The sequence below is a fragment of the Mauremys mutica genome, chromosome 2 (genome assembly GCF_020497125.1).
Source record: "Mauremys mutica isolate MM-2020 ecotype Southern chromosome 2, ASM2049712v1, whole genome shotgun sequence".
NCBI lineage: Eukaryota > Metazoa > Chordata > Testudines > Geoemydidae > Mauremys > Mauremys mutica.
The window spans coordinates 142,234,484-142,259,559 of NC_059073.1; the positions used below are offsets into that span (position 1 = coordinate 142,234,484).

General features: G+C 42.8%; 1 protein-coding gene across 4 annotated transcripts in view; it reads left to right on the top strand.

Moving 5' to 3' along the window:
• ANTXR1 (ANTXR cell adhesion molecule 1) overlaps positions 1 to 25,076 on the top strand; it is a 199,109-nt gene that overhangs the window by 70,143 nt on the left and 103,890 nt on the right. For all 4 annotated transcript variants that reach the window (XM_045006867.1, XM_045006869.1, XM_045006868.1 and 1 more), the window contains exons 11-12: positions 2,945 to 3,014; positions 5,048 to 5,126. In XM_045006867.1, the coding sequence (XP_044862802.1) occupies positions 2,945 to 3,014; positions 5,048 to 5,126 (149 nt within the window). The remainder of the gene's footprint in view (positions 1 to 2,944; positions 3,015 to 5,047; positions 5,127 to 25,076) is intronic.

Here is a 25,076-nt window from a genome sequence, read left to right on the forward strand (position 1 = left end):
AAAAATTTCATGAAAACGAACTTTTTTCCCCCATTATTGTTGAAATTTTCCATGGGAATAAAAAGAAACATTTCCCAACTGGCTTTGGAAAATCCTCTTTCAAAATGCTGCTATAGCAGGAAAACACATGAGGGTGTCATATGTACTAGGAGGGTACCATGGAACAATACTGCAAAATAATATATATTTATCTTCAATAAGAAAAGCTGCCATAGAAATGTCATGGAGAGAATTCTCTTCTGCTGTTATTTGCTTCCAGCCCCTGGAGGGTTTTATGTTGCTAGCTGCAGGGCCATAAAAACCCTGTGATCAGTATCTGCCTCACCTCCTCAGAACTTCATGGGGTTGCAGGAAAATATGCTGTACTGCCTCATTTCCCAGTGAGCCCTGCTGAGCTAACCACTGAGGAGAGGGCCATGGTTTCACAGAGGGTTGCTGTGGGTTGGCCTGCACCGGGGGAAACAGCTGCAGTGTGACCAATGAAAGTTTAAATGAGGTCAGAAGCTGCTGAAGAAAATCTTTCCTGGACGTTTGCAGCACTCTGTTCAGCTTCAAAGTTTGCCTCTTTCTGATGCTCTTTGGGGCAGGGACCATCTTTTGGTTCTGTGTTTTGTACAGCACCTAGCATGATGGGCGAAAAGAGCAGGGGGTCCTAGTCCATGACTAGGGCTCCTAGGAGCTCTGGTCATACAACTAACAAATACTGATAATCAATTCGGAATTCCAACTTGCTCAAGATTCCCTAAAAACAGAGTGCCAGATTTTCAAAATAGCTCAACTCCTACTTAGGATCCTACCTTTTTTTTTTTAGGGATGTTCCGTACCTACCAGCTGCTGTTGCTCTTAGCGAGAGGTGATGTGGCCTAGAGGATAAAGCACTAGACTGGGACTCAGGAGCCCTGGATTCAGTTCCCAGCCCTGCTGGGTGACCTTGGATAAGTCTCTGGCCTGCTCTGTGCCTCAGTTTTCCCATCTGTAAGATGGGGATAATTATACTGACCTCCTTTGTAGTATACATTGAGATCTACCGATGAAAAGTGCTAGGTATTATTAATAGGAGTTGTTGGATGCTGAGCATTTCTTAAAATCTGACCCCCAGGTGTTGGCCACTTTATTGTAAATTTTGAGTGGCAAATTGCCATGATTGAGAAGCAGCCAGCTATACAGAGAGAGAGGGGGGGGGGTCCAGATTCTCTCTTTTGCTGAGATCCACCCCTTCCCTTCCTCATCATGTCCCCTCTATGCCAGGATAGGGGAGTTGGCATAGGAACTGTCTTTGTCAATTTATATGAGTTGGGAGCTTCCCTGCACTGGGGGATTCTCAGCTAGCCATTTAGGGCCAGATTCCGTCAAGCAGGGCAAAGTGGCCAGAACAGAGGAAGAGAATCTAGCCCATATTGTCCAGTCCTGAGCTGTGAAGACAATTTTTGTGTTCTAGCAATGAGAGTTGCATTCAGTCATGTAGGGTTCAGGCTATAATGTCAGGCTGAATGAAATTTCCCATGAAATGGGCATTTCCTTTTTCGGCTACTTCTAGTTATAAACAACCTCTTGTGATGCTGGGACTCAATATAGCATTAATTAACCCTTTATAAGCTATGTAAAAGGATACCTTTAGTACACAGCACTTCTGTTTTGCTTTCTCCTTGAGGATCTCAAAGCACTTTATTAACCTGAATGAAGTCCCCAATAAAGATAAAGATTATCATCATTATACAGCTAGGGAAACTGAGGCACGGAGCATTTATATAATTTGCCGAAGGTCAGACAGGTCCCAAACCAGAAAAAAATGGGTAACTTTATGCATGTAAGCTGTTCCATTGATCTCAATGGAACTATTCATGTGCTTGAAGTTATTCATCTGCACAGCTGCTTTGCTAAGATATGGGTCGCAGTTACTTATTGGTAGAATCAGGAACAAAAGCCGGATCTCCCTACTTCCAGTGCTAGGCTTTAATGGTTATACTAGCAATATTACATTGATGAACATGTTATGAATGCCTAGACAGATGCGTGCACACGCTGACTGTTTTTTCTCTTGATCCAGGAAATCAGTTCAGGTGAAATAGGTTACCTGAACCTCATTCAAACCTTAGAATCATAGCATCATAGAATATCAAGGTTGGAAGAGACCTCAGGAGGTCATCTAATCCAATCCCCTGCTCAAATCCTTAATCCTTTCTGAGGGTTGAAAAGTTAAAAATTTAGATTACCATTCCCAAAGAGTTCTAAGGGAGTTAGGAATGTTGATGGGAGTTGGATGCTTAATTCCCATAAGGCTCTTTTGAAAATCCCAATCTAAATTCCTTTCAATGCAGTCTGACTACTAGATTTCCACCCCCACTCCATGTGTTTATATATAGGTTTTGCAGAATTTGATTTTTTTTAAATAATTTTGAGAGACATCTATTTTTAATCTTCCTTTTATTTGTATCTATTTAAATTTTCACAGTTGCACAAGACTATGGACTTTAAGCAATTTTTTTCCTATTTTTATCAACTTAAATTTTCACAGTGGAAAATTAATGTGGTTATCACCTGGGAGAGGGTCAACCAATAATTATTTAATGACAGTTTGATGCTGATATTCAAAAAAATTAAGGTTTGATAACCATTAAAACACAAATTGTCAACATCGCATGTCAAACTATACAAAATAAATATCTTTACATTAAACTCTAATAAGTTCTCAAGCACCATATTTCTCACTTTGTTTAACTCTACATTTCAGCTATTATCAGTGGAAATATTTCCTCATCAGTTTGTATGTGTACAGCGAAACAGACATTTACTGATGTTTACAGATAAAAATCTAATCCTTCAAAGCCTATTTATATGCCATGAGAGAGAATTAAGATGTAAAATTTACGGTAATCCTAATTTATAAATGATGCTTTACCAATCTCCTCACACATCAGACCACTTTCTCTCTTTCTTTCTCCAGATGAGAAACCTTTCGTAGTAGAAGATACCTATTTGCTCTGCCCAGCACCTGTATTACGAGAAGTTGGCATGTAAGTTTTTAGAGATACCCCCCAGCATTTGAAATTGACTGATCCCATTTATTGCCTGAGGAAGAATAATTGATTTGCCTGCTTTTAATTAACACACATCCCTGTATTCGCTATTAAACTGGGCCATAGTTCCTTCCTAGCCCACAAATTCCACGCAGGAAAACTGAACCACAGTCTATTGGTCATGTATGGACATGTCAGGACTGACTAGATCTTATCTTAATTGTAAAACAGTAGCCTTAGAAGCTCTCTCTGAAATTATTTCAATAGTGTAAAGCTAGACAGTGGGGTATTGAGCCTCCAATGCTCCTGTGACTCAAGATATGAGCCAAACAAAGGGATTTTGTGAAAATCTGCTGATCTTTGGGAGTTGGGAGACAGTAAAAAAGGGGGAGAATTGGTCATAAGACAGAAGGGTCCCAGTCCTGCTGCCCTCTCTCACTTAGAAATCCAGATCCAGAGCCATTCAAGTCAACTGATTTGAATGGGCATTGACTCAGTTACCGTTGACTCTTCTCACACTTACATGAAGAAGGATGGCATGATTGGCTCAAAGCATGGGAATCAATGCTGAATTAGTTTGGATCTGACTGCCTAACCTGCACAGCTCTAGAAGTTCTGCAGTGCATCATCATTCCTCATTTTTAAGAGACAACTTTATTAATGGACAGCAGTCACTGCATCTGCTCAGTTCTTCCGCACGATGTTATACTAAATGTTATACTACAATGAAGTATTGCAGCTGGAGCTGCGAGAAATCAGCCATCACCAGCAGACTCTGTGAATCTGGCCTGTTAATAGGTTAAAGAGCTCATACAATTTTTTTTTTAAATGTATGTTGCTTTTTGTGTCCCATTGCCTCTTCCCACCGCCTCTCCCATCGTAACATCCCCATAATGATAAGGCAGGCAGGTGCATTCCTAGCTTTCCACTGTATCCAAAGATTTTGTACTGCTGTCCATCACCAAGGTATCTGATCTCTTTTCACGTGCATTGGATTGGCAATAGCAAGGTCCCTAATAGAGTTCATGGAATCATTCCTTCCTCTTCCTTTTGGGTTATAGGAATTCTGCTTGAGGAAGGCATTTCTGTTTTTCATTTTGTGTGGGAAGCAAGCAGAGTGGTGCTGATGATGTAAATGTCATTCTGGTTATGGTGGAAATGCGATATGGTAGTAAGAGAGTTTTTTGCAACTTTCCCTAAAGATAGGCAGATTCTAGATTAGTCTAATCTCCTCTGGAAATTCATTCCATAGCAGAAACCCTTGATTAGAGAATGCTTTGTCCCCGGTTATCATGGCCCTTGCTTTGGGCTTTGCGCTCTGTACTCCGCAGTGCTTGACATATTTGTGATTTCCTCTCGTCCGATGAACTGAGCTCTATTCGCATGAGAGTGTTGGTGTTTTTTCATTCCCAATTGGAATAGAAAGTACAGAGCTTGAGGAAGATGATGTAATTTTAAATCCTGTGTCAGTTAGTAGAGGGAAAACAGTTCTTTATATGGGAGTGGGGAATACCCTGTTGTTGTTCCTGGAGAGGGAGTTTGTATGTATGTTCTGACTCTAATAAACAGAACAGACAATTGTTACCCCAAAAGTACAGACATTTAATGACTAGTGAGATTAAGGAGCATAAGACAGACTTATAAGTAGCAGGTAGGATCTAGGGCAAACCTGAAAGCAGATAGTAGAGATACCAGATAATACAGCCAGTTAAGGAAAATATAGAGCAGCTCTGAAGCTGCTCTAAATTGTGCTAAGGCTAGGTTGGGCCTAGGACTAAGGGAATGAAGAGGTAGCATTTTGCTCCCTTCTTTTCTCAGTGGTGTCAATTTTTTCTCCATATAATACATTGCACAGTTGGCTGAGTGCATTACAATATGGCAGTATGGAGCAGTGAGGATGGGGGGAATTAGCCTATGTTTGAAACCTCAGGCACTGGCCAGAGCCTGATATCAGGATCCCAGATTCAAGGCGGGCACTTGTCTGATGCAGCATGGCAGATGGCTGTCTTGATTTTGTTTTGTTTTTGCAGGGAGGCAGCTCTTCAGGTCAGCATGAATGACGGCCTCAGTTTCATCTCAAGCTCTGTCATCATCTCCAGCACACACTGTGTAAGTTTCAACTTTTGTTGATTCAGTAGCAAAAGGGTTCTAAACCACATATAAACTGTGCTAGTACTGGTGCTTGGGTGAGTGGTATGCTAAGGAGCCACCTCTCTGCCTTAATGGTGAGCTCTTATGCATGGCCCTCATGCACTACCATTCCCCATGTGGTGTGCACCTTCATGTGGGTTTGGAGCAATCAGGTCTTGCTCTATGTGAGATAGAGCATGTATGGGAGACGAGGAAGTGGTTTTGTGATATAGCAGAGGTGTCAGGGCCTGGTTCTCCACTGCTTTGCTCCTTGCAGGGTGAGTGCAAATTGCACCAGCTGATCAGACATGTCCACTCACACCGGTGGTTGCTGTTTAAACCCACTTTGCATAGATGTAAATGATAGCACAAGTTGCAAGGCAGTGACAATCAGACCCATTGTCTATAAATCGATATCCCCCCAGAAGTTTGGGGAGCTCTGCAGAAGTGCAGAGCCTGCACTGACCCCATGTCCTCCTTTGCTAGCAATGCTTGAGTCACTTGTTCTCATAAGCCTCTTGCAGCAGCCTGAGCAAAGGAAAGCATCTTCTTACAGTTAGTAACACCATTGTTTTGATGGGGATTTTACTTCTGCTAAAGTGTGACCATTGGGAAGGGAGGCCTCATGGTAGTAAGGATAAAGGAGATTTGGGAGGAATTTACTTTGTGCTCATGAAAACAGACAATATTGGGAATCTCATGAGAAGGTGGAAGTTCTGACTGAATAGGATGTGTAGGATTGGGACCCATGTACATAGCATGTGAGATTCATAAATTTGGTCAAGCCTTTTGACTGACCTGTGTGGGATTAAGCTAGTAAAAAGGGGGTTCTGTTATATACTGTTGCTTTGAAATAAGCAGTTTTATTAAGGTAAGGTCACAGTTATAGGGCACAGTCCTACAAGGTGCTGAGTGCCTCCTGGATGATTCTAAGCACCTTAGGTTATCATTGAAACCTGTGGGAGTTGAGACCCTCAGTATCTAGCAAAAGATATTCAGAATCTTTTGGGGTCTAGCCCTGGCTCTCCAAGCATCACTAATTGACACCCATATTGATGCCATTTAAAACTTGGTTCTTCAAGCAATGCTGTGTTTACATCTGGCTTTCTTCACAAAGGTGAACTTCATCTCTGTTCAGAGAGACCAGCATAAAGCCTATGCCCTACTTATGCCTTGTGCTGGCCCTCTGCACTGTCATCAATTTCGTATGAAGGACCAATTCCTGCAGTCAATATTCAGGCAAAACTTCTCTGGGAGTCTTGGCTGAGAAAGGACTGCAGGATTTGACTTGAAGACTTTTATGGCAGGTCTCTTTGCCTGCCCCCTTCAAATCCACCAAACAAAATTGCATCATGTTTCTATATGGAGCTAGTGAAAGGCCAAGTTATGTAATATTCACATACCAAGACTATTCAGTTGTGATCCATGAACACTGATGCACAGGCTTCGAGGGAAAATATCTCCTGTACCATTTCATCTGTCGCAACAACGACAAGATTGTCTAGAGACACCAGCATTGTCTACACGATTAACATGTCAGTTTTCAGAGCTGAGATGAAGGCTTATTTCTCTTCAGTTGACAAGGGCATCTTTATGCTTTGAGAGAAGGGCTTTTATTTCAGCTGGATTTGATATTTCAATTCAAGTTCTCTTTGCTGCCATGGTGAAAGTGTGTGTGTGAGAGAGAGAGAACTATGAACAATTTTTCTGCTTTGCCTTTTGAAGCAAGATATGGATATGATCAACACAGACAGCAAAATGCAGCTGTTTGACATCTGCAACATGCCATTGGGGCAGATACTCAGTCGGTGTAAATTGTCTTAGCTCCAACAGAACTGTGACAATTTACACCAAAGGAAGATTGGCCCTATTGACTCCAATGGAGCAGCTCACTTGACTCTGTTATTTCATTCATTTCCAAGAAGGGAATGGACACTTGTTCTCACTTGCAACACTTAGGATAAAAGCAATGAGCTGTTGCTTTAGCGCAGTCCCTGTCAGATGATGCTTCATGCAAGAAGCATGAAAACATGTAAAACACAAGATTTGTAGGATTCAACATTCTAATTTAAAAAAATCTTCCTTTGAATTTCTGGTTTTCCACATGTTCTGTATTGGGAGGCTACTCAGCCAACACATTCAGAGTAAAGTAAAAATTAGCAGATTTGGTATGTCTAGATATCAAGAGGTAAACACAAATTATTTAAATCTGCTTGCTCGTTCTATAAATGTGTGTATAGCAGTATAGATTTCAGAGACTGATAGCTGGAGAGACAGTTATGGCACTGCACAAGTGTATAGTACAGTATATTTTTGTATCTCTGCCTGTTCTAAGTGACCCAAATTTGATCCTAAATATGGAGCTTTCATCACTTGGATAGAACTCACTGTAGCGACCTTTTCACTGATACTTCCCCTAATATTTTTGTGGGAGTTATTTCCAGGCAATAGGCTGCATAATGCTGATCATTTCACCTACACTGGGTGCATAGAAAATGTTTCCTCCAATTTGAAAGCTTTTGTTGGTTCTGGCAGTATTCCCAGTGACAGCCACCTTTTCAAAAATACCTGCTAATCTTCAGTACCTCTGAGTTTGAGTATCCAACCTGTGAAACCATAAGCCTGTTTTCCAAAAATGCTGAGCAACCCCACCCCCAATTCAGATCAATTCCAGCATTTCTGAAAATTTAGTTTGCATGTGGTGTGTCAAGCATGGGCTTCAAACTCAGTGACCTGCTCTGAAAATTTGGTTGTAAATGTCTCTTAAATTGTTTGGAAAGTTTATTTTGGAGAAGACAGGGTGACGAGACAGCAAGTGTGAAAAATCGGGACAGGGTGGGGGGTAATAGGAAAAAGCCCTAAATATCAGGACTGTCCCTATAAAATCAGGACATCTGGTCACCCTAGGAGAAGAGAGGGGTTTATTTATTGTCTGTGTTTAAATAGCACCCACTGTAGACACAGTAACCGGGGTCATTTCTCAGATTCTGATCTCTTTAAAGAAAGCTAAAACAAGGGCTCCAATCTTGCAAACGCTTACATACGTGCATAACTTCAGGCAATTGATGAATAGTTGCAGAAGCGGCTCTATGTTTTTTGCCACCCCAAGCACGGCAGTCAGGCAGCCTTCAGCGGCACATCTGCGGGCAGTCTGCTGGTGACGTGGATTCAGCGGCGTTTCTGTGGGTGATGTGCCAGTCCCGGCCTTCGGCATACCCGCCGCCAAATTGCCGCCAAAGCTGCAGGACTGGCGGACCTCCTGCAGGCATGGTGCCAAAGGCTGCCTGACTGCCACCCTCACAGTGACCGGCAGGCCGCCCCCCGCAGCTTGCTGCCCCAGGCACGCGCTTGCTGCGCTGGTGCCTGGAGCCCCCCCTCCCCCGGATAGTTGCACTGGCTTCAAGCTTGAAAGATAAGCACATGTGTGTTTGCAGAATTACACCAAAGCCAGTAAATTTGGAAAGCTGCAGCAGGAGGTGACAGCACAGTGCAGAGAGAGCTTCTTTCCTCACTTTGCAAACAAACCTTGGAGGGGAGGGAAGGGAATAGGTCGTTTGTAAAGGCTGAAGTAAATCTTTCCTCCATGGCATGTCAGTGAAGCTCTTTGCAGACGGCATGCAAAAACTGCTCTAGATCTGGAACTATGCCCTGAACGTACCACAAATTCTTCCCGTCTGTGCATCTCCCACCCGGATCACATATAACAACAGCTCAGTGTTTGGCACTTGTGCAAACGCCTTAACTCTCAGAACCATTGCTCACCAGAAGCTGTGGTATGTTGGGCGAATGAGTCAGCAAATAGAGGTTTCATTCAGAAAGTGGTGCCCACACCCGTGTTTCCATATTTCTTGAGGTTTGGGGACTGGCCTCCTACTCAGAAGATGAAAGTGGATGGCACCATGCTATGTGAAACCTCTGAGGAGCCAGAATATGTGTATGCTTCTTTAAAATATATGAGTTTGCCCAAGTCTGGAGAATCAGCAAATGGAGTGCGGTGCACCTGTCCCATTTCCCAGTCCAGCGTGACTTGTGAGCTGCAAAGTTTGAAATTCTATCAATAGCTCAAGAAGTCATAGTAACAATCCTTCTTGCTGGAGACGGGTTCTAGCCAGGAGTTCAGATGCAGATTTCAAGCAGTCTGAAGGTCAGGAGTGTTTGGATGCCAGGAGCTTTGTTCTGTTCCAAAACCTGGGATTGTTTGTAAACATGGAGTTGGGTTCAGATTTTCCTCCACCCACCTGAGTCCCATATTTGATGCTGTATAGATGCAGGCCCAGCATTAATTACTGAAAAATAAAGATCCAGTCAGTCATGCTAGAAGCATTATCTAGGGTTTCACAGATGTCTACACTGCAGCTGGGAATGAGCTGTGGGTAGACACTCGCTTTAGTTTAGCTTGACCTAGTGTGCTAAAAAAAGGCTTGTGGACATTGCAGCTCTGGTGTAGGCTTGGGCTAGCTGCTGAATCCAAGCTAACCCAGCCTCATGGGCTTGACCCAGGTAGCTAGCCTGAGGTTCTTCTGGAGCCTCAAATGTCCACACTGCTATTTTTAGTGCACTACCTCCCGTAATGCTAGCATGTGTCTGTCTACCCAGGCTGGGAGGCTCTCTGCCAGCTGCAGTGTAAGCATACCCCCAGAAAACAATTAGCATTAGCTCTCTTTCTAGCAAGCATTTGTCCAAAGAACTGGCCAACATCCAACTCCCATTAAAGCCAATGGAAAGACTCACCATTGGATCAGGCCCACAGGGACGAGAGGGGAAGAGCTTTTGATGAAAGATTGGAATAACTTATTATGACATAGCAAAATTATCTCTGAGCAGGGGGAAACAACTGCCAGTTTGTAAAGGGCGTAAACATCAGAGAGGGGAGTGAATATCTGAGGCTGTTGCCCGCGGGTATAAACTTTCAAAAGGAATATTTATATTCAGAAACCCTTCCTATCAGTGACAGGTTTCAGTGGTAGCCGTGTTAGTCTGTATCAGCAAAAAAAAACAACCCTCTAGCACCTTAGAGACTAACAAATTTATTTGGGCATAAGCTTTCATGGGCTAGAACCCACTTCATCAGATGTATGTGTGTATCATGATATCAGTGAGATTATTAGCTGTGGAGTAGCCTCCCAAACAAGGTGGTTAGGACATTTTAAATGTAGGTGGCAGAAAACCCTGGAAAATAGCATGTTAAGGAACAAACCTGCAAATACAGGGACTGAATACAGTAATGGGCTTTACCACTTCTTTCTTACACGATTCTACAACATAGCAACAAATTCTTACAACACATTCTCATGACTTGGAGATCTTCAAGATAGACTCTGTCATTTCCCCCATAACTCTTGGAAGAAGGATGTTTCATACAAAACTATCTAAAGTCCATCAATGGATGGAAAGACATCTATATAAAACTCAGAGCTGATCTAATCCTTTTGAGAAATTAGACATTTTGATTTTAAAAAAGGAATATTTTTTCTTCTGAAATTTCCATTCCATTGTTTGACCAGCAATCTCTCTCTCTCTCTCTCTGGGAGATTTTCAAAGACATCAAGGGAAGTTATGGGTCCAACTTCATGGGAGTTCCCCTTAATAAGTTACAGAGGTCTCAAAGGAACATGCTTTGGTTTAAATCTGCAATTGGCATTTGGATGATTCCCTAATTATCTTTCAACAAGAAGTTCTCTTTCTCTCTCCCGTGGAGTTCTGTGCTGTTTGAACAAAATTGCCTGGCACATCTCACTCTATTTGAACTGCATCCAGTTCTATGGTGCCAATTTAAACTATCTCCCCATTGGGCAATGTCAGTCAGACACAACCCACTAATGTGGGATTTTCAAAGGGAGCTATGGGAGTTAGGGACCCAAGTCCCATTGGCTTTGAATGGGAAGTGGGTGCCTAAGTCCTATAGGCTTTTTGAAAAATGCCAATTGATGGGCCCAATCCTCAGTTATGCTAATGTCCTTTTATACCATTTTAAGACCCTCTATGCTGCCACAGTGGTATAAAGAGGCATTATCAGGCCAGATTTCCCTGGGTGCTTCTAGAGCCCAACATTAAATGTGCTACTGTAACTGCTCTGTGTTATATTGTTTCTTACGGGACTCATTCATCAAAGATACATTTCTTTTGTTGGAATATACACCACTAACACTTTTGTTAAAACCCATCATCCAGAGCATTAGCTCTGAATCTTTCAGAGAATCCAACCCATGACAGCCAAGGATTAACTGTTTTTAACATTTCATTGGTAATGCTACAACCCTTCTCAAAGAAGAGAAATGAACAGCTACTAAGAGGAGAACTGACACTCATGTAAACCTGCACTCCTAGCAACCAATTACCTAAAATATACAAGGCATCATAAGATCTCCCTGACTCCTAAATCATTGATGCATTGATTAATGCCATCATCGGATCACTAACTGAATCTGTCAGCACCATCACTCCTGCCTGACAAGGTTTTATAATGGCCCATTGCCTGAAATCCTGGGCCAGGTTCTCAGCTGGAGAAAACTGGCGCAGTTTCACTGATGTCAGTGGAACTAAGCTAATTTAACAGTTTAGGGTCTGCCTCCTGTGTCCAGCATCTAAAGACTCCTAGAGAAAAGAGAAAAATATCTATCTATCTATCTATCTATCTATCTATCTATCTATCTATCTATCTATCTATCTATCTATCCCCCAGCCCTGCAATCTCTCTAGATATATAACATTTTATCAAACAATGAGAATACTAGATCCAGGCTATAGTTTTCAAAAGCATTTAATGTCTAGGAGCCTAAGTCCCATTTTCAGCAGGGATTTGGGGCCAGATTTTCAAAGGTATTTTAACTCCTAAAGATGCAGATAGACTCCTAACTGACACTGATTCCAATGGGAGTTAGCAGTCTAACTTGCGTCAGCATTTTTGAAAATCTTACTCAGTGCCTTTCCCCATTTTTAGGCACTGAAAATCTTAGCCACTTAGGGTTTAGATTCTCAAATATATTGGGGCACCTTACTCCTATTGATTTCAGCAGGAGGTGATTTAAATAGGAGTTAGGCACCTAAATGACCAGATCACTTCGGAAGTGACTCCTAGAGTTATGTCTGTGCGTGTGCTAGCGTACATATACTCGCTCTAGCTCTTATTAAGCTAGCACAAGCATAAATGGCCGTGTAGCCACAGTGGCACTAGCAATGACTGTGCAGGCTTGGCTGAGCCATGCTGAGTATATACCTACTGCTTTCAGGTGGGTTTGTACTTGGCACAACTCAGTTGTGCCTCCACTGTGGCCACATGGCTGTTTACATTCGTGACAACCGGGTGAGAGCTAGTGTGAGCCTGTGTGCACGAGCAGGGGAATCATACCCCTCACTCATAGTGTAGACATAGCCCTAGCAAAACATATATGAGTGTACATGTAACATGTATGGAACTTTTCACTAGGCTGAGGTGCAATTCACTAGCTCTAATATTCTCACTATTTGATAAAAACATTTTGTTTTACGTAACCACGATGTTTCATCTGATGGCTTTAAACACCTCATTCCAAATTACTATTATTTAATAATTGTACCACAGTAAAACCCAAATCAGGATGAGAAGTCCTTATTGTGCTAGGGGCTGTACAAAAGAAACAGTCCTTCCCCCAAAAGAGCTTGCAAAGTAAAGGCCAGATTGTGAATCCCTTACTCCCAACAGTCAACGACTACTCACACCAGTAGTTCCATTAAAGTAAATTGTGGGGTTAAGTAACTGCTCATCACAGTATGTGTTCCGGGTTGACAGTCTGACCCTAATGAAAGACTAGACTCACTGAGTGGATGTAACAGACAAACAGAGGGAAGAAGAAGGTAACTGCAATGAAACACATGAATTAAGGACCTGTACAATTTGCAGGAATTGTGTTTCTAAATGTAAATAAACAACAAATATCAGCTGTATCCATAAAACCTTTGGGCCCCTTGCCTAGCTATTATAACTGCATATGTTTGGGTTAATTTGCCTAGTTTTTGTTTGCATTGATTCTATTTTTTCACTCTTCAAGGGAAAAGAATGTAACCAATGCTTCCTTTTGGATTTTATCTGAATCTGTAAAGAAAACAGAAACCCTAACAGACTTAGCCTTAAAATACTTAATTCAAAAGAAAAAAAAACTCTTTTTTTTTTAATATACTCAGACTCAGTTTTTGCAAGAGTGGAAAATTTTGACATTCCTAGGAAATGATGTTGAAAAATCCACGCCAAACCAATTTCCAGTGAGGTGCTGTCAGCACAGCCAAACCTCGGCAACCCTCTGGGCAACATATTCAGCATGATTATATGGGAGCTAACAGAGATGCAGGGAGTTCTGTTTATTTGATTTGTTACATTATGTTAAAAAAGTCATAGATTTGTAGATTTTTAAGGCCAGAAGGGACCATTCGATCATCTAGTCCATCCTCCTATATAACACAGAATATAGCATTTCACCTGGTTACTCCTCTATGGATCCCAGTCACCTGTTTGACTAAAGCATATCTTCCAGAAAGGCATCCAGTCCTGATCTGAAGACATCAAAAGATGGAGACTCCACCACTTCCCTTGGTTGGTTGTTCCAATGGATAATTATTGGCACTGTTACAAATTTGAGTCTTATTTTGAATTTGTCTGGCTTCAACTTCCAGCCATTGGATCTTGTTATATCTTTCTCCAGTTATGTTTGCACACCAAGGCATTTACTGCCCATAACGTGTCATTAGAGTTCGATCTTGCTCCTGTTGAAGTCAATGGTAAAACTCCCATTGTGTTCCTTAGGAACAGCCACTTACAGCTGGATTTACCATTGCATATAGTCATTTGCATCAGTGCAAAATGGGGATAAAATGCCACCATTCTGGTTTGATAGAGCTTTGCACTTGTGCATGGCAATGGTAAATTAGGCCCTTCATGAAGAAGTGTGATTCAGTAAGGCAGGGCCGTCTCAAGAGGGGTGCCAGGCCCAGGACAGCCCCCCACCCCTCTGGCCTGTAGGGAATAGATTTGCCTCTGCAGAAATCCCCAGGTTAGTGGGGAGAGGATGATTGATGTGCTGTATGAATTTTATGTGGAAGAAACAAAGCTGAAGTCCTGAGTAAAAGGAACCTAAGCCAGACTCTGGGCATGGTGCCACTCCTTCCTAGCCTGGGGAGACATGCTAGCAGTGTATGTGCTGTCTTGCGGCTCTGAATACAGTGATCATTGAAATAGAGGGCCAGATCCTTAGCTAGTGTAAACTGGTGCAGCTCCTCAGACTCCCTCTGAGCATAGGCAGAACTTTATAAGCACATAGAGTCTAACAAAAGCCAGTCCTTGCATTTCTCCACCTGCAGTGTGAAATCTGCTGCAACGTTTCAGGGAGTAGAAAACGAGGAGAACATTCTGAAGACGAGGAGTAAAAAGTGTCTGTGATGACTAGCTTGGTCCAATTCCAAGCCCTTTAGGAAGGCCCAAAATAGATCTAATTTCCAGCATTGAGGGATGGTGCTTGTTAAATACCTGTCAGTCCCAGATCAGTCACAGCTATATATATTTTTTTTAATCATGACAACAGAGAGTTGTTATATTATAGAGCTGAAACAACCTCCAAAGCTGCAGGCTATGTGTGCAATCTCTGCACATGCATGTGCAAACAGGCACAGTGGAATCTTGACATAAGGACTGACGCCGTTGATTCTGCCTCCCACAGTTCTCAAGAAATTGTACAAACTTACTCACTTATGTGCTGAGAGGGATAATGTTGCAAAGTTTGAGGGATACTCAGGTCTGGATTTAGGTCTAGGCCTGCCCCCCCAGTAATAATCAGTACTTATCTAAGCCCCAGCTTGGAAACTGCTAGGTTGACAGAAGAATTCTTCCATCGACCTAGCTGCCACCTCTTGAGGGGATGGTTTTACTACAGCAATAGAAAAAAACCCTTCTGTAGAGGGAGTAAGGGTCTTCACTACAGCACCACATGTGGACACTGCTACTGTGCACTAAATGTTTCCTACTATACAGAACATTCAGTGCACCCTAGCATGGCCCACATGGCCACAGAGCATATGTCAGGCTAGAGCACTGTAGATGCACACCCTGATTTACCATTCACAACGTCTCTGTGTAGACAAGCCCTTAGTGACTTGCCTAAAGTCAGACAGCCCTTGATGCAGGACTGCACTTAAGCATGTGCTGAAGTCCATCTTTATACATTAAAGCGAAGTCACATTGGCCACAATGAGACTTAAAATATGTGTAAAGTTTAAGCATTTTAAGCACTCTTCCTGAATAGAAACACTTTCCTGAATGAGGACCTAAGGCAGTGACAGAACCAAAAATGCGAGGACAAAATTTTCAAAAGTGGCTAAATCCCATTTTCAGAAGTGACTAAAATGGGACAAAGGCTCCTAAGTCACTTAGGAAATTTTATTCCCATGCTTTGCTTAAAGTCCACTAGAACTCCGTCTCTCAGAAGAAATGATGATAATATATCCAGTTCTTAATATAGCATAGATAAGCATGGCTTACTGAGTAAAACATTTAAAAAATGAAAAAAAAATGAATTTTTTCCAAAGAGAAGCATTTGCAGTCAAGGGTCTGTAAGTGTTTCCATAATAAAGCATGCTTTTGGAAAAATGTAATAACCTAGAAACAAAACAAAAAAAGACGTGATCTGGACTGTACAAAGTCTACATTAAAAAAATAAAATTGGCTTAAATTGGCTGTTTCCAAGCCTGAGATGTGAAATAATCTGCAGGAGGTCAGTGGTTTAAGATTTTATTTTTCCTTCTTACATCTTAATCGCAGAATGGATTTTCAAAAGCAATTCTTACAGACAGAGAAGTTAGTTATATACATGAAGCCCCGTTAAATGCCTTGTGCTAGGTATCAGGTAGTCCAGAATTTGACTAGAGATGCACATATCCATTAGCAAAATAAATCAAGTTCCAAATGTGTGACTGATGAGGATGTGGGAGTGAGAAAGAACCCAGCTTGACTTTCAGATCTCATGGGGAGGGATGACCCTTGGCTAAAAAAAGGTTCAGTTGTCATTTGATCATATTCTTCTGGAGTCAGTAAGAGACATTTACCTAGAATTCTACAGGTTGCTTTTGCAAAGTCAAGTCTCTCTTTAGCACAGAGAGAAATCAGATGTAAGGAAAAGCTGTAGGTCAAATTCTCTACTGGGGTAAAGCGGGAGCTGTGTTTGATGTGGAATTTCAGTACTTTCACTTCTGGACTGACACAAGAAGTGGAGCAGTGCATAACAATAAAGCAAAGGGAAGGTTTTAGCCCCAGTAGATGTTTTGGTTCAAGCTCTGAGTGAAGATTGATTCAGGTCTGTCTGTATTTTATCTGAACCATTGCTGATACTCTGAGCAGCACTCTTTATCTTACTCTATGTCAGATCCGCTGGTGTCCCAGCAATATAGGGGCCCAAGCTATAAAGCTGAAATCTGAACTTCCACAAAGTTAGAGAGAGAGAGATTGTGTTCAGAGCTGATACATTATTTAAGTTTGGCCCTTATTAGAGTTAGGAGTGAGCTGTGAAATCTGGATCCAAACTTTCCCAAGGTTCAGAGCTCTTGGAATCTCTTTAGCTCTAATTCAGGATTACATAATTTGTAATAACAGGTTAGAACTGGAGTTACGAGAGATTTCCCTCTAAATCTCATTACTGTGATTTCAAATTAAATACCCCACTCCTTCAATATTACTCTGTCACAGATTGTTTTTGTTGTGTCTAAATATCTTATTGCTGTTCCGATATTTGAGGGCTGAACTCTATAACAGGAAACCTGGCTGGTCCATGCCACACACCTGCGAGATCATTAAACCTAAGAGCAGAATTCCATCTGCCAGCAATGGAAAATCAGCATGTCCTGCAGAGGGGCCAGGAATATCGTATCCAGTGCTTGCCAGGTTATAAAGTGAGCCTGACCTAATTAATTAGCCAACACCTACCCTTAGTTGGTTAGAGAGAGAGCACACTCTGGCAGATTGCAGGGTTGGGCTGAGCAGAGGGAAGTGATGGCAGAATCTGGCTGGGGAAAATAAGATGTTTCAAGAAGGCTTGTATTCTGTTCCTATTTCCGCGTCCTCCAGGTGTGCCCAGAGCAGGACCAAAGAGCCAAATGCAGCTGGCAAAGTCCAGAGTCAGGGAAGGTCTAGGTCTGCTTGGTCCTGCTTCAGTGTAAGAGGATGGACTAGCTGATGTCTCAGGGTCCCTTCCAGGCCTACGTTTCTATGATTCTATAAAGCACGGCCAGCCACCAACCTCTCCCTGTAGGTTCAGGGTATAGAGAGGCTTTTATCACTGGTGAGGTCAGCCCATATATCCATCTCAGCTCCTCTATCAAATGCAATACAAACCCAAGGGCATTTTCATAGATCATCAAACCAGGAGTGTCCGCTGTGATCATCTAGTCTTACCTCTTGCATAACGCAGGCCATAGGATTTCCCTGGATTAATTCCTGTTTGAACTAGAGCAGAGCTTTCAGAAAAATGTCCCATCTTGATTCAAAAATTACCAGTGATGGAGAATCCACCACAACCCTTGGCAAATTGTTCCAATGGTTAATTACCCTCACTGTTAAAAATGTACGCCTTATTCCCAGTCTGATTGTGTTAAGTTATGGAACACAGATGAAACCCTTCAGTTCCCAATATGCTGTTACTGCAGTGCTAGGTCTTGCAATATTCGGGTACCCCTGTTCTAACATATGAGAGAGCATTGGGGCTGCTGTGGGTAGAGGGAGATTCTGCCTTTTTAAATATTAAGCTTGTACCCAATTTTCTCAGACTAAACCCATATTTTTTGTTTTCCTTTCAAGGCTCTGCTAGTGCAAGCCAAAGCTGAGGATGGATGTGTTTTGGCTGGTGATGACAAGCATTAGAAAGTTGGCTTTTTTTCAGTAACAAAGGGAAATTACTGCGTAAAGCAGGGGGGGGTTGTGGACAAAGAGCTACGTTTTGCCCCCACTTACTGTCATGCAACCCCATTCAAGTTGAGTAGCTGTGGTATGGGTTTAAGTGAAGGTGGCATTTGGCCCAGACTGCATGGCCATTGGCAGCTACCCCATCAGAAAAGGGAATGGCTGGCATGAGCACATTATTAAAGTCCCAGAGACAGTGGGCTGTTTATACACTTAGTTGTTGGATAAGATGCCAGGATCTCCAGTATGACAAGGCTCGGCTGGCTGGAAATATTTGATGAATTTGTTTGTCTTGGAGGTTTTTTTGAAGTTGCCTTTTGTAAACTTTTACCTTTTAAAGAAAGGAAGCACTGTTTTTCTTTGATTTGAAAACTTCCTGTCCCCGTGTAGAGAGCAGGGGAAAGAATCCTTCCCATCTCCATGAATGATTCTAAAACTGTATTGCTAGTGCATTACCTGAAGCAAAAAGAAACACAGGGACAAAGACGGCCAACATGGCTGAACTTAGTGTTGGGGAAAGGTGCCAAATATACAGCCCTGAGACTTCAGTCCTCTGTATAGACAAAGAACAGGACAGAAGGAGCAGGGGTAAAGAGAAGGGATGACCCTGTGGTTTGAGCACTAGACTGGGACTCAGGAGATCTGGGCTCAATCCCAGTTGTGCCACAGGTCCCTTGGATCTTCATCTCTCTAGGCCTCAGTTCTCCATCTGGAAAATGGAAATAATTATTATTTGTATTACCATAGTGCTAGGTACTGTACAAACACAGAACAAAAAGATGTTTTCTGCTCTAAAGAGCTTCCCATCTATGGCCTTCCTTTCTCCAGTCCTTCACCTGTCTTGTCTATTTAGGATGTAAGTTCTTGGGGCAAGGACTATTTATCACCATATATTTGCACAGCACTTGGTACAACAGAGCCTCCATCTCCGATAGGGTCTATAGGCACTTCTGTAGTACAAGTAATATTTAATAATCAATATCCTCCATGCTGCCACTGGAGCAGGGGGTTGTACTAGGTGACCTCCTGAGGTCTCTTCCAACCCTGATATTCTACGATTCTATGAATGTGTCTCAACCCATTCCTGGGGGTAGGAAGGAACCTCCAGTTTTCTTCAGCATTTATTATGAATGTAATTATTATTTATTTATACTGCAGTAGCACCTAGAAGCTTCAGGCTTGGACCACATCCCTTGGATCACAGCCAGGCATTGTACAAACACAGAACAAAAAGACAGTCCCTGCCCCCAAAGATCTTACAATCTAATAATTTGGGAGATAAGACTAGTTTTCTTACATACTAGAATTGTTCTTGGTCTCAGTGGGCTGCTGCCAGCCTGTTTTCCAGTGTCCTAGAAAGGTACATGTCTTCCAGGGTGGGCCTTTTTGTTTTTAGGAGATTCCTTTGTTTTCTGCTACCAAGGCCTTTGTGCTGAGAGAAGCCAAAGTATCCCCTGGCTCAATCAAGCCTTAAGTGATTACAGTTTGGATTGAAGAGACAGCAGGACACGGCTAGGAATAATTTTTAAATATACAAATGGCTTGGAGTGTTTGCATAGACCAAGAAAAACTGTGATTTTCTATTCTTATGACTATTACCAACTCCCTCCCTGCTGCATTTAAGACTGGGTTTATCCAGGGCCTTTTAACATGTCTGCCTGAGAAATATATTCTTTTATGTGAGATAGAAAATAAGGATCCATGTAGCCTCCAGACCCAGAATTATGGAACTTGACAGCTGGTATTTATGCTACAGCTATCATACTGCTCCACATTCTCCCCCTTTAATCAGAGAGCCCAGAGGCTACATCTTGTGACAGATGGTAATTACTAGTGCAGTTTTCAAAAGTGGCCTAATTCTGCTCTTGACCCATGGGAGTCAATGGGTGTTTGATCATTGACTTTAATGGGAGCAGAGTTAGGCATTGTTGAGCACTTTAAAAATCCTTCCTTGTGGCCCTGACGATATAAGGTGAGCGCCCTCAGCAAATTTCAGGATCAGATCATTTCATATGGATTGAAGCTCATTGCCAATTGCATGTACTTAGTTGTACTGTCGCCTGCAACTTGACAGTGTCAATGGTACGAATATGGTTTAGTGATTCTTTAAGTTCTAGTAGCTCAGACTAACATGAACGCATGCAGGACATGCGCTGCAGCTGTTTGCACTAAGGTCTTTGGCAACTGTATACTTGTCTCAGCTAAGGAGAAATGTAAAGCACTTCTTTGCAAGGGGACAGGATGGCTCAGAGAGTCAGTGAAGGAACAGGAGAACCTTTCAACCGTAGGTTGAGCATTCAGATCTGCCCAAGGTCAGTAACATAAGAACGGTCATACTGGATCAGACCAATGCTCCATCTAGTCCAGTACCCGGTCTTCTGACTGTGGCCAATGCCAGATGCTTCAGAGCAGTAGCTTTCAACCTTTCCAGACTACTGTACCCCTCTCAGAAGTCTGATTTGTCTTGCATAGCCCCAAGTTTCACCTCACTTAAAAACTACTTGATTAAAAAATCAGACATGAAAATACAAAAGTGTCCCAGCCACACTATTACTGAAAAATTGCTTCCTTTCTCATTTTTACCATATAATTATAAAATAAATCAATTGGAATATAAATATTGTACTTATATTTCAGTGTATAGTGTATAGAGCAGTCTAAACAAATCATTGTCTGTATGAAATTTTAGCTTGTACTGACATTGTTAGTGCTTTTAAGGTAGCCTATTGTAAAACTAGGCAAGTATCTAGATGAGTTGATGTACCCCCGGAAGATCTTTGTTTACCCCTAGGGGTCTGTGTACCCCTGCATGAGAATCACTGCTTCAGAGGGAGTGAGCAGAATAGGGCAATTATTGAGTGGTGGTGATCTGCCATTAGTTCCGTGGCCTGTGGAGTGACTCCAGTTCACAGTGGACATCTTCCCACGTCACAGCAGGTAGTCTCAGCAGAGAGGTCATGGATTGAATGAGCATGGAAAAATAAGCAGCGCTTTCACTTGGAAAGGGGATCGTGCTTGCTCATGAGTGAGGCACATTAGCTAGAGGCAGCATGGAGGAAGGTTACCTTACCTCCATACATGCTGTGACTGATCTCTTCAAAGCTGTCGATCCATCCCGCATCTATAAAAAAACCAACCCCCTGCTCATTACACAGCTTGAGACTCTGAAGCTGCAAATGACTCTTTGAGAGGAAAGTCATGGAGTGATCTAATGCCTAGCCAGGAAGCGAGCACCTTCACAGCAGCTGACAGTCCTGGGCAGCGTTTCACATTCAGAAAACAGTGCAGTCCCAGAATTGTTGGAGCAGCTGAGCTGAGCCAAGCCTCGCTGTGGAATTCAGAACTCCTTCAAACTCTGTCTCGGTGTACATGAGTGCCTGTGACTCACTGCACCTGACCCCAACTTGGGGAAGATGGAAGGCCTTATAGATTAGAGACCTGCCTTTAGTAAGGCAGTCGCCACACTGCGGTGAAGGTGACAGGGGTGACCAGTAACAAATTGCCTGGGATGTCTGGTGAGGAATAAGCTATGGTACAGGCCAACCACTTCAGAAACCATAAGAACTACACTTAGATTCCAGTTCTCCCATGGGTGTATCTCCCATTAAGGTTAGCCTCTTAACCTTCACTCAATTTTAGAAGTAAAACTGGGCGGAAAAAGGACTCTTTGCACCTCTTCATTCAAATAGGTTTTGTGGCCATTTGGAAGACAGACAAAACTTAAACCACTTTCACATGTTACGCAATGGTGGATGGATTTGATCTTTAAACAACAAAAAACCCATGTGACTCTGAAAAGCACTGCAGACTATATTAAAAACAACAGCCCCCCTTCACTCTGGGGTTATTTTCTTCAATACAATTCCTTTCAAAATGAATTTTTCAATTCTGACTCTGTTCTGGGCTGTAGAATGAAGGCTTTGCCAATTATCAGTGTTCCTAAGTCTACAGGCAATTAAGGTGAACTGCACTGTTGTATCAATAGAAGCTTTGTGAAATGCAAACTACATTTAATGAGCATTTTCCTAGGCCTTTGACCTGTATCTTATTAGTTGAGGGAGTGCTTTGTGGGGACTATAGGGCATATGGTCTCAGATTTGTTTTTAAAATAAATTGATCTTAATTACTTTTACTCTGCAAATATAATTTGCATTGACCTTTTCTGCTAATACAGATCACACTAGGAGTTGAATTGCTGAAATTGGTCTGCGCACTAACATTGCTAGGTAGATTATTTTATTAGCACCCACAAGCATGCTAGGTACTCCACAGAAAGCATGCTCATGCCCTGTGCCACTTACAAGCTAAGGTCCTGATTGGAGCTGGTCTGAATCAGAAAGAAAAGTTACAATTTTTCATGGAACAGATATTCCCCCCGCAAATTGATCCATCTTGAAACATCTTGCTTCTATGACATTGAATAATTTCATTTCAATCATATTCAAACATAAAATATGAAATATAGTGCATACATATAATATTTAATATATTAATATAACATTATAGCAAAATACTACTTTTAAACGTCAAAACAAAATTAATGGAAATGATAACATCAAAACAAAACCTTTTTACCTGACAAACAAAATGTTTCAACACTATCAAAACAAAATGAGAAAGTCATAATGATTCCTTCTGAAATTTCCCCCATCTACATTTTTCTTGAAATCGACACATTCCCACAAAATGTTTTAATTTTGAGAAAATGGCATTTTCCATTTAAAAAAAAATATTTTAACCAGTTCTAGTCCTGATCCTGCAGGTGGATCTGTGCATTCGTGTGGAGTTCAGTGGGGTTCCGTGCAGGCAGACTGGGCCACCAGCATAGATCCAGTTGAAGGACTGGGGCTGCAGGAGTGAATCTGAGAGGCAAGTGAGAGAAGATTCTTTTGAAGTTTTTCCCATCACTCCTCTAGTACAGGGCCGCCCAGAGGATTCTGGGGGCCCCGGGTCTTCGGCGGCGGGGGGCCCTTCCGTTCTGGGACCCGCCGCCGAAGTGCCCCGAAGACCCGTGGCGGGGACCCTCCCGCCGCCGAATTACCGCCGAAGCAGGACCCGCCGCCAAAGTGCAGCCCGGTCTTCGGCGGTAATTCGGCGGCGGGGGGCCCCCACCGCGGGTCTTCGGGGCACTTCGCCGACGGGTCCCGGAACGGAAGGGCCCCCCGCCGCTGAATTACCGCCGAAGACCGAGCTGAACTTCGGCGGTGGGTCCCGCTCCATCTTCGGCAGTAATTCGCCAGCAGGGGGTCCTTCCGCCCCGGAGCGGAAGGACCCCCCGCCGGCGAAGACCGGGAGCGAAGAAGCTCCTGCGCCCGGCCCCGCAAGAGTTTTCCGGGCCCCCCGGAGCGAGTGAGGGACCCCGCTCCAGGGGCCCCGAAAAACTCTGGTGGGGGCCCCTGTGGGGCCCGGGGCCTGGGGCAAATTGCCCCTCTTGCCCCCCCCCCTCTGGGCGGCCCTGGTCTAGTACAGTTTCTAATTTACTTGGCATCACATACAACTATGGAGAGACAAGACATTCAGAACTGTTATTTTTCTTCCTTCCGCAGCCCATCAACAAAAACACTAACCATTGTGAGAAAAATCTGTTCTTCCACTGTCATTTCTATAGCTTCTATTACTTCAATTGATGCCCAAAGAAATGGATGTAGCATATTTTTAGTAAGGGTTGGCCTCTGCACAAATTTGCATCATAAGAACTAAATGGGTTTTAATTCATATTTTTGGTTATTTCGATGCAAGTGTGTGTGGACAACAGACTCCGATTTTTTAATGAAACTGTAGTATTATCCAGATAGACGAGGGAGGTGAGGTAATATTTTTTATTATTATCCATTCAAGAGAGATCAAAATACATTGCTTTTGTTCCAGAATAATAATGCCCACACCCAGGCTTGCATGGAAAAGTTGTTAGTTATTTCAGTGCAAGCTTGTGAGTAGACTGGCCCTAAGAGAAGCAGGTTGCCACAAAGAACTTCTCTGCTTCCATCCTACAGCACTCACTTAATGCCACGATAAAAGGAATGGGTTGGGAAGTGTAACAACCTCTGTAAAATCAGATAATAAAGATACTCATCTTCTGCTGCAAACAAAGTGCTGAGACTTAGCAACTGTGCGACCCAGCTCATTTTGATCAGAGCTGCTTCTTGCTGCAAGGCTGTTAATCTTTTAGAACTGTAGCACCTGAAGTCTGATTAGGCCTGATAAAGTAACAAGGATCAACGTGACTAGAGTTGAAGTATGCAGCTGCTCACTAGCGCATGGTCCTATTTCAGCCTCTAGCATAGAAAGAGCGGGGCATTTAATACTGGTGCTTGTGTGACAGTTGATTTGCAAGAAGAATGATAGCAATTACTGGGTACTCTCTCGTTAGGGTAGTGGATGGTTCTGAGGGTGGAAAAATGGAACGTGAAGTTGTTTGCCCCCAGATGGCTAGCTTGTATCCAGACCAGGAGGAAGTCAATCGTGAGCCTGATGTAAAACCCAGTCAATGTGAGTCTTTCCATTGCAGCAGGCCCTACGTCTGAGGCCTGTTCTGTAGCTCATGGGGGAAATGTCTTGGTAGATCTCAGGGGATGTCTACCCAGAAATCGGAAGCGTGACTGCAGCATGGGTCAACACCTGAGCTGGCTTTGTTCTAGCTAGCTCAAAGAACAATAACACTGTCCGTTCTGCCCTAGCTTCACCAGACAGCCAAATAGGGTGACCAGTGTGAAAAATCAGCAAGTGTGAAAAATCAGGACAGGAGTGGGGGGGTAATAGGAGCCTATATAAGAAAAAAGACCCAAAAATCGGGACTGTCCCTATAAAATCGGGACATCTGGTCACCCTACAGCTAGATCAAAGCTAGCTTGGGTAAGCTGCCGTCACAACTGATTACATTGTAGACACACCCTCCATTGAGTTCTCACTGGAGAGGTGTCGATCTCAGGAAAACCACCTGAAAATCTATAGAATTAATCATCAAAGCCTATAGTCTTTAATAAGGAGGCTGAACTTTGTGTAGGTTTTTTGTAACC